Here is a 9,579-nt window from a genome sequence, read left to right as displayed (position 1 = left end):
TCAGGAAAAAAAAGCACCGAAATAAAGCACCGAAATGTGCGCTGCTTTTCGGTCTGGTTACTACCGTTTATGTCAGAACCGGTGCCATGATGGCACCGGACACCGGTACCCATCCCTAGTCCAGAGGCAGTACCTCCTCTTTGACTCCACCATCCTCTGGAATGTTTGTGTAATGTATGTTGGTCAGAAGGGCTCCAATTTCACTGCAGGCAACTGCAAGTGACAAATAAAGGCTTCATTCATTCCTTCATTCACCGCCACCCACTGACATGAAAGGGTAATTACTCTACCAGTCACTGCGTTGAAAGGACAGATGCCCAACAATGATTTTATTATTTGTAGCAATTATTAAATTGTATTTTTTGGACCAATTAATTGAAATTAAATAATTTCCCACGGCACACCTGGTGATCTCTCACGGCACAACTCTGTGCCACGGCACAGTGGTTGGGAAACACTGCTCTAGATTAGCAACTTAACTAAGACGTAACTCATTACACCAGGGAAGTTTTTCATCAAACTGATCGAATGCTGTCCTTCTAGTGTCTTTGATGCTGCTGTTGTCCTCGGTAGCTGTTGGAATCCTGCTGCTGCTCCTGCTGCTGCTGTTAGTGGTTCTCATCAGGAGAAGACAACGACGAGCCAAGGAGCCTCTAGCTTTCATCCACAGTCAAAGTGTGTGCTCACAAATTTTAGGCAATTATTCATCAGATAGTTTGACTACATATTGACATTGTTTTCCCTTACTTGTGTTTCAGTTGTTGACCAAGTCGGGAATGCTTACCAGTGGGGAGACAGTGAGGGTGATGAAGACGATGCGCAGGACTATGTGAATGTTGATCTAATGGACACTAATGTAAAAATGAAAGGGGGAGCTGCAGGAGTGGATGAAGAGGGAAGCAATGACTATGAGGAGCCAGTGTGTAATGATGATCATGATTACAAGAAAGCAGGCCCCAATTGCATGAAGGCCTATGTGAGTGTAAGTGATCACAGAGAAGATGAAGATGATGTAACTAGTGATGAAGAAGACAACTATGAGAATGTATCCCCACCCTCGCTGTATGTATCACCACCACCACCACCAGGTGTAGATAATGATGATGAAGAAGAAACTAGTGATGAAGAGGACAACTATGAGAATGTATCCCCACCCTCGCTTGGTGTACATAATGATGAAGAAGAAGAAAGTAGTGATGATGAAGAGGACAACTATGAGAATGTATCTTGACTATCAGCAGTTCATCATCATTGATAATAACTTGACCTAAAATACAACTGCAACCAAAAAATCTTTTGGCCAATAGGTTTAATTAGTTAGCTTGGTTTCCCGTAATTGTAACATACTACATAATATAAAAATATATAGATGCCTTTTATATAGATATAAAAGGTAGACTTGCCTTCTGGGTCTGAAAGGTGATGCCATTGTGGAAGCCACTTAGACATGAATTTTGTTTCTAATGGCCAACAGGAGGAGACTGCTTTTGTTGCAAAGGTGCGATCTTGTATGGAGGTCTGTGGCTTCCTTGCTGTTTGACCTCATGACCTTAAAACCTTTCTGATGTGTTTATGGCCTCAATTGCTAGGTTCAAGTTTAAAATACTGAACACACATGACTTTGTAAATAATCATGTACATTAGAGTCAAAACAAGGGTAAAGCAGGGTAATCTTTATCATGAGATTCACAAGTTGCTTGCTTCTGATTGGGCTCAGTTTCTCAGTCAGATCTGCAACATGTTCATGGTGCCCAGTTTTAAAACACCCAGACCAAAATGGCAAAATAGCTCAGCTTGAGGCTTCGCAGTAGGTGATGTCGGCCATGGGTGGGTTTATGCATACTTTATAAACAGTGTTGGGAAGGTTATTTTTAAAATGTATTCCATTACAGAATACAGAATACATGCCCTAAAATGTATTCTGTAACGTATTCCGTTACGTTACTCAATGACAGTAACGTATTCTGAATACTTTGAATTACTTAATATATTATCATGCTTTTTACAACAACGTGAATGTACTATTGCTGTGTGATTTATTACTATTACTGAAGGTCCGCGACTCCGAACTGTAGTAAAGGGACCTCTGACTAATACGGCGGGGTCCCTGTCGGCTTGTAGCCGAAAAATAGCTTTACTTTGTTGTGTGGGTCAACTTTTCTTGCAAGAGACAGAGAGAGGCGTTGAAAGGCTGCTCCAACGGAACTTATTGTTTTCGGAGGAAAACACGAACACGGTGTACAGTCGAGTCTTAATAGCTTACTTACAACTGGGCTCGTCAGGCTCTCTTCTTGGCTGCAGTGGTTATTATTATATTTACATGCTTCCAGCTCCCGTTTTTCCTCGATGACAACTCGTACCTTTCCACTCCCCTTTTTCTCCCTCCTGGCGCTCACAGACACATAACGTGTATGGCAGTCCATTCTCCCTGCAGCACGGACTACACTGCCCATGATGCTACATTCTTTAGAGCTATGCTTGTAGCATTCTGCCTGTTAGCTTAGCACAACAACAACGAAAAGGCGCTCTCTCACCCAGGAAACACACAGTCGCAGAGAGAGAGAGAGCGTCTCCCTGTAACCATAGCAACCGTAACGCTGCCGCCTGGAACAAAAGAACGTAGCTGTCAAACAAAACCCAAACAGTCCTGACCCGCGACAATATGAAACAGGAAAGTACCGCAGTGTAATCCATTTATTTCAACAAAGTAACTGTATTCTGAATACCACCTTTTTAAACGGTAACTGTAACGGAATACAGTTACTCATATTTTGTATTTTAAATACGTAACGGCGGTACATGTATTCCGTTACTCCCCAACACTGTTTATAAACATTCTAAGATGATCCCTTAAAACTGTCTTCTAATGTTAAAATTTTAGAATTTCAACAATTTGAATATTTTCTATGTAGTGTAAGAATTTATTAGCTGCCCTAAATATTAAATTCACCTGTTCTAGCTTTTTAGCCATGACTGTGAAGATCTCAACATCAAAAACCTGTTTTAGCCTTTTTTTCTATTCTTTGTATAACCTCAGTTAAGCTTATTGGCCTGAAATTTGCAGAAACCCTTGATTTACAAACAAAGCTTAATAGACCAAAAAACTCTATATCTTAATCCAGCTGTTGCTTGCTGTACTCATCCTGTAATTTTTTGTTATATTTTTTGATTTCCAACATGATGTATTTGCACAAGTAACACGAATGTGTACTTCAGATGTCCGTGTACATATTTAGTATAGTCCTGGTGACAAGGTGTCAAATTTGATTCTGGAGAGGTAAATACAGTATATTTGTATGAACAGATAATGCATATTTTTATATTCAAACTCATGTAAGTTTTTTTTAAACTTAATGTAAAGCAGTCACACAAACTTTATCTTTGTTGATCTTATCAAAACACATATTTAGCACCTTGTATCAACGATTTAGATGACAAGATGATTTCACCCTCATTTATGTCCTTACAGTCGACCTCTGGTATTCGCAGAGGTTACGGACCACAGCCACCCTCAAATACAAATTCTCTATTTGTTATGAGTGCTCAGCTATGAGCAGCTGCTGAGGTCCGTTCTCAGTTTTTAGTCAATTTCTGATGAAGGAAAAAATAAGATACCATGTACACGGTTAGCATAAAGACTGCCAGTGTGAGGTAACGGTTAACCTGTGATTACAGAGAACAACAACTAACATGATTGAACATTTTTTGTTTAAACTAATAACAGCACATGGTCATTATAGCTGTCTCACATTAAGAAGGTCCTGGGTTTGAATCTTGGTGGTGTTGTCATGTTCTTGTTGTGTTTGCATTGATTCTCTTCAGGTTTTCTAGCTTCCCCGTACAGTTCAAAAACATACATGGGCTTTGGTAAATGGGTGATTCTGAATTGGCAGAAGGTATGAGTGTGTCTGGTTGTCTGGATCTCTATAACAGACTGATGATCTGTCTGGGGTTTACCCCACTATTTGCCCTATGACACCTGGCATGATTGTACTTATCTGAAGATTGGTGGTTCGATACCTGGCTGCTTCAGTCTGCATGCCAAATATCTTTGGGCAAGATGCTAACCACAAGTGGCTCCCTGATACATCTACTGGAGTATGAATGTGTGGGAATATTAAATAGAAAGCCCTCAAGCATAGAAAAAAGCACTGGGGTGAATAGCTGAGTTAGGCATGTTGTTTAAAGTGCTTTGAATTACTCAGGGAAAGTACAAAAGCACTATATGTCAGTCCTTGGGTGGAACATTTTCTGCAGGTGGAAGCGTATTAAATAATAATTTTGAACTTCACTGTAAAATCATGACCTTGATATGACTTGATGATACAGCTGATGATACAGCAACACGGTTGAAAATAGTTAATGAATGCACACATCACACATTCACACATCCAGTTTAAAGTGCTGCTAGAATAAGTGAGAAAGAAGCAAGTCAGTCTGCAGTGTTTGAAGCACCAGAATGACTCTGAGAAAAGACTTACGGACCTTTTGTCACATTGAGGAGACAGAACAGAAGGACAGAAATTGCCATTCACTAGTTTGACCAGCCAGAATGGGTCTGGTCTTAAGAAGAACTTGGATGGACTGAGAGTCATCAAGATGCCCTAAACCAGTTGACAAACTATCTAACACAGGCACCCATTCTAGATTACCATGATTTTTCAGAGCCCTTTGTACCCCACCTCACAGCAGTGCCTGGAAGCTGTTTTATCAGAAACAAGCAGCCAAGATGAAGGTGTTACGCCCCTAGTCTAGGCGTATAGAGACGCACATAAGGTTGGAGGAGAGAGAGGCAAGTACCTGCCCTGGTTCCCAAGCCAAACATTCGAAACCAGTTATGAGTAAAAAAGGTGATTTTATTTAATGTCAGGAAGCAACCCAGGCTAAAATAATAAACAAAACCACCTAAGTCACACTAGAGGAAACTAACTAAACCCTAAGATAGAAACAAAACAAACAAATGACAATACTATCCCTCACTTCCTAGCCCACAAAACAGGAGAAAACTGTTCGAAAGAAAAAGGCGGCTCACCCCTTCCGCTTCAGCCTATGCATACATAAGCACTGAGTTTACACCAGTGGCGGCTCTGACAGAGCACGTTTACACAGATACCAAGAAATGCAAAAAGTTGGAAACCAGGGCTGGTTCTGCTTCTGCTTTTAAAACTGCTCGCTCGTTTCTCTCTCTCCCGGGAGCTGTCAGAGCGGCTTTTTGAACGCAGTCACCTGTTCCACGGTCCAATCAGCAGCTCACTACTCTTCATTAGGGGAAGGACCTGCACAGGGTCTTAAGCACAGCACAGACACAGAAACAAAGCAGCTCATACAGACTTCTTATGGCCACAGTCGTAACAGAAGGTCATTGCATATAATGCAAGGACATTAGTATCCCTTGAGAAAAATTATCATATGCATTCTGGAAAGCTCCTTTCTTCCTCCGTAACCACAGGGAATCTGAGTTAGTCATGAGAGTTACCCCGTCATCGGTTGCTTCACAAAACCAACAACTACTTACCAAAAGCTCGTGTCGTAATTTTACTTTTTACTTTCCAAATATAACATTGCTGGGAGATTTTAATAGCCACATGGACAGAGCATCAAATTAATTAAAAAATGTTTTTATATTTCCTATCTGGAGAATTTTGGCTTAGACTAATAAATACATGTTCCCACACACTCCAAAGGACATACTTTAGACCTTATCTGTTGTACTGGAGTCTGAGCGATGAACTATGCTGTATCAGACAAATCTTTTTCAGATCATAATTTAGTTTCATTCGGTGTTGGTTTCCAACTGTACAAAGGTAATCTAACATGCTTTCTTAATTTTAGAAACATTACAGGCATTGATTTATCAGTTCTTTCCCCTTGCATTGATAATTTAATGGCCATAGATGCTTCAGCTTCCACAAATGACTTGGTATCTCACTATAACAATGGATTTGTCAAACTCTTAGATACCTTGGCTCCTCAGAAAACTCAAACTTTTCCTTCCCCCATTCTGTCCCTTGATATTCATTTGAATTTTGCCAGCTTAAAGCTATTGGCCATCGCCTGGAATGTCTCTTCAGAAAAACTCGACTTACTATTCATAAGGACATGTATCTCAGTCATAAACAACACAATAGGAAAGAAGCTATTTCTCATGCTAAATGTGCTTGCTACACTACTATTATTCTGTGAGCTGAAGGAAACACTTGTACTAGATATCGTTACCATATACGTTCACTCTCTGCTGCAGTCTGTAATGAATTTATGGGGCTTTTTAAATACCAAAATTGCAAATCTTCATCAATAATTGTCCTCTTCTTTTGATATAATTAACTGTCAACTTTATTCTAACTTGGTTTTAGACTATTGTTAGCTTGAAAAACGTTATAGTTGGGGTTTTTTGTTTACTTTATTTAATTGTGTAAGGTGTGTAAGATGACCTCGAGGATCCCTTAGAAAACTCTAGAAATTTCTATAGCAGAAAGTGAAAAACAAAAACTTTTCCTATTTTCACAAAGTTACAGAGGTTTTATTAGAGACACATTTTTGGGAACAAAAACTAAGAAAAAACAACACTGTACACGACTGGTTTGTAATAAGCAAACGAATAATGCCAAAAATAGAGATTATTGATGGGAAACTGGTATCAAAACACACTGAGAGTTAGAGCTGTAGAGGAAGTGCCAAACTGCCAAAGTAAGAGGGAATTCATTACATTTTTTTCAAAGGTGAAAATTGTTGTTTTTTGTTTTGTAATTGTTTATTCCTTAATTACTTTGTGGAGTATGAGTGGCCATAAGGGAACTTTTTATCAGTAGTAAAAACTGTAAAACCTATAAATATACAGTAAAATGTTCAAAATGTATGCTTGTGCTTGTTTGTGGTGAGCAGCAGATCAAACAAGTTAGGAATTATAAATGGCTTTAAGCACACATTCAGACCTGTGAGACTCATTCAGACACTCAGACACTGAGCCACAGCTCTGTGCTACATGTACAGTGAAAAATGGAGACTGGCCATCTTTTGGATTTATTTAAGCGTCTTTGATGAATTTACTGCAATTGCACTTTGTTTGTGTAACTTGTGTTGAGTTGCTTCAAAAAGCAGAACATCTGTGTGCAACCAATGTCGACTACTTAATTTATGTAAATCTAACATCTTGTCTGTTTTTCAGTGCACACGTTTCTGCATCTTTGTATATAGTTTATTTTATGTTATATAAAATATACAGGTGAGCCGTATGTTTGACACCTCTGGTATAGTGGTTTCCATATTCAGCTAAAAAAGGTGAAGGTCCTCAGTACACATTACTGAGTAAAATGTTTAAAATTACTTTTACAATTTTAAAATAAATTTTAAATTAAGCACACAAAATCGACAACGCACGATATGCTTTGAGGCAGCATCCAAGGAAGATGGTGTGTGTCTGTGCACACCTGTGTGCGTTAGCGCGCTTGTATTCCAAAGATTTCTCCATATAATTATCTGAAAGTAAATGTGGGGAGCCATAGCCCTCCGAAAGGGCCCTGACCGAGCCATGGGCGCCAGGCCCTGCCAAGCAACCACCGGGAGTGAGCACCATGCACCCAGCCCCGGACACCGAAAACCACCAATGCACCAAGGGTTGAGGGTATCAGCCATTGGCAGGGAGTGTAGTGGGGGGAGATAGGCCCCCACACATAGGGGAGCCTGAGATGTTCCCAGAGAGGTGGAGTCTAAGACTTGACCTGACACATAGACACTCCCAGAGGGTCAATCCAGCCCCAGACCCAGGAAATGTTTGCTGTGGAGTGGAGACAAGCAGACCACCCCCGGTCCTGCAGCAGGGAGGCCCAGCATTCCAAGTGCATTAAAAACATGGGGGGACATGGTACTCTCTACCAGAAAGCAGCTGATGTTAGCATGCGTCTGGTGGCCATGGAGCCCAGTCCGACAAAGGGACATGGGCCCATCCTCCTATAGGCCCACCACCTGCAGGAGGCGCCGTAGGGGTCGGGTGCAATGTGTGTCAGGTGGCGGCCAAGAACGGAGGCCCTGGTGAGCCGATCCCCGGCTATATTTAAAACTAAACCAAACTAAATGAAACCTATGTTGTGATCACAAATGGACATCCATGTTTTTTTGTTTGTTTGTTTTTAATCAATTCCACATTGTTATTTTTGAGAGCCAAGCTTGTGCTCCTTTCATCTGCTAAACTAGCCTTATCTGCTTTGTACACCTAGTGGAGAGAGTGGACAGTTTCCGGTACCAGGGGTCTCCACATCACTCAGGACCTATCATGGACCTGTCACATTAACACCCTGGTTAAGAAAGCCTGCCAGTGTCTCTTCTTCCCCAGAAGACTTAGGTGCTTAAGAAGTTCTACTCCTGCACCATCGAGAGCATCCTGAAACATCTGCACCTGGTTTGGGAACAGCACCAAGCAGGACAGACGAGATCTGCAAAGAGTGATGCACTCGGCCGAATGCATCCAATCAATCAGCGCTTTCTGACCTTCTGTCCATCTACACCAAGTGGTGCAAGAACAAAGCCAGGAAGATCATGATGGGCCTCTCCCATCCCAACAATGGACTCTTCTCACTGTTGAGGTCTGGGAAGCGCTTCTGCTCCCTTAAGGCCAAAACAGAGTGAAAGAGGAGTTTTGTCCCCCAGGCTATTTGGGACTTGAACCAGGTGTAGGACTGGACTCTCATACATCACATCACCGCACACACTCTGTTTATTTGCACACTTCTTATAATCTCTCTCTTAAATCATTATTTGCACATTCTTTTTTACTGTAAATTTCTAAGGTAAAATCTGTAAATTTTGTCATTATCTGTAAATTCTTTACTGTCGTTTAATGGGCATTGCACAGCAATAAGCATTTCTCCACATATCGTATTGTGTGTGTGTGTGTGTGTGCGTGTGACAAATAACATTTGAATTTGAATTTGATCAAGGCTGTCTATCCCACTTGCTTCCACATAACACACCTGCTGCATCAAAGCCTTTTCTGGTCTAATTGCAAGCCAGCTTACACTGACATGCATGCACAAGTCTGACTTATTTCAGTGATTTCACAAAGCTTATCTTCAACTTGGACCTCAAAAGGATGTGTATTGTGCAGGGCCGTGCAGAGAGGTTTAAAGGGGCGGGTGCTCAAAGTTAAAAAGGGGCACATTGAACCAGGCTGAATAACAACAACACACATTCATCAAGAATCTAATATGGGAAGGGCAGGGCTGTGTTTATCTGAGACTGTAGACATTAAAAAGTCCACAGGAGAGATGGTAGCTGATTAAACAAGTGTCATGATATAATAACAAAATGCAAAGATTGGTGACAGCGCTTGGAACCATAAGGCAACAAAAAACTGTGAGAAATAATTTAGGCTCTGCCTGTGAATCACTCTTTGCTTCTCTTCTTCCTTCCATCGCATCATTTCATATATCACTCTCCACTTGCTGTCTATCTGAGAACAAGGCACAACTTGCTATTGCAATAAACTATAATCTAATTATCCACACCTAACAACTCTTGCACTTAATCTATAATAAAATGATGACAGAAACATGTTATAGCACTGCCTTTAGTAGCCTCACACAG

The 9,579-nt window shown here is 40.8% G+C and overlaps 1 protein-coding gene across 1 annotated transcript; it reads left to right on the top strand.

Moving 5' to 3' along the window:
* Positions 1 to 411: 411 nt before the first annotated feature.
* Positions 412 to 1,896, top strand: LOC102196036 (protein starmaker-like). Its single transcript, XM_005752796.1, has 2 exons — positions 412 to 675; positions 759 to 1,896. The coding sequence occupies exons 1-2, from the start codon at positions 552 to 554 to the stop codon at positions 1,229 to 1,231; spliced, it is 597 nt and encodes a 198-aa protein (XP_005752853.1). The 5' UTR covers positions 412 to 551; the 3' UTR covers positions 1,232 to 1,896.
* The last annotated feature ends 7,683 nt before the right edge of the window (positions 1,897 to 9,579 follow it).

This window comes from Pundamilia nyererei, unplaced genomic scaffold (assembly GCF_000239375.1).
Source record: "Pundamilia nyererei isolate P.nyererei 1_Seehausen unplaced genomic scaffold, PunNye1.0 scaffold00381, whole genome shotgun sequence".
NCBI lineage: Eukaryota > Metazoa > Chordata > Actinopteri > Cichliformes > Cichlidae > Pundamilia > Pundamilia nyererei.
Note: the sequence above shows the minus strand (reverse complement) of the source record. Positions and strands in the feature narration are given on the sequence as shown.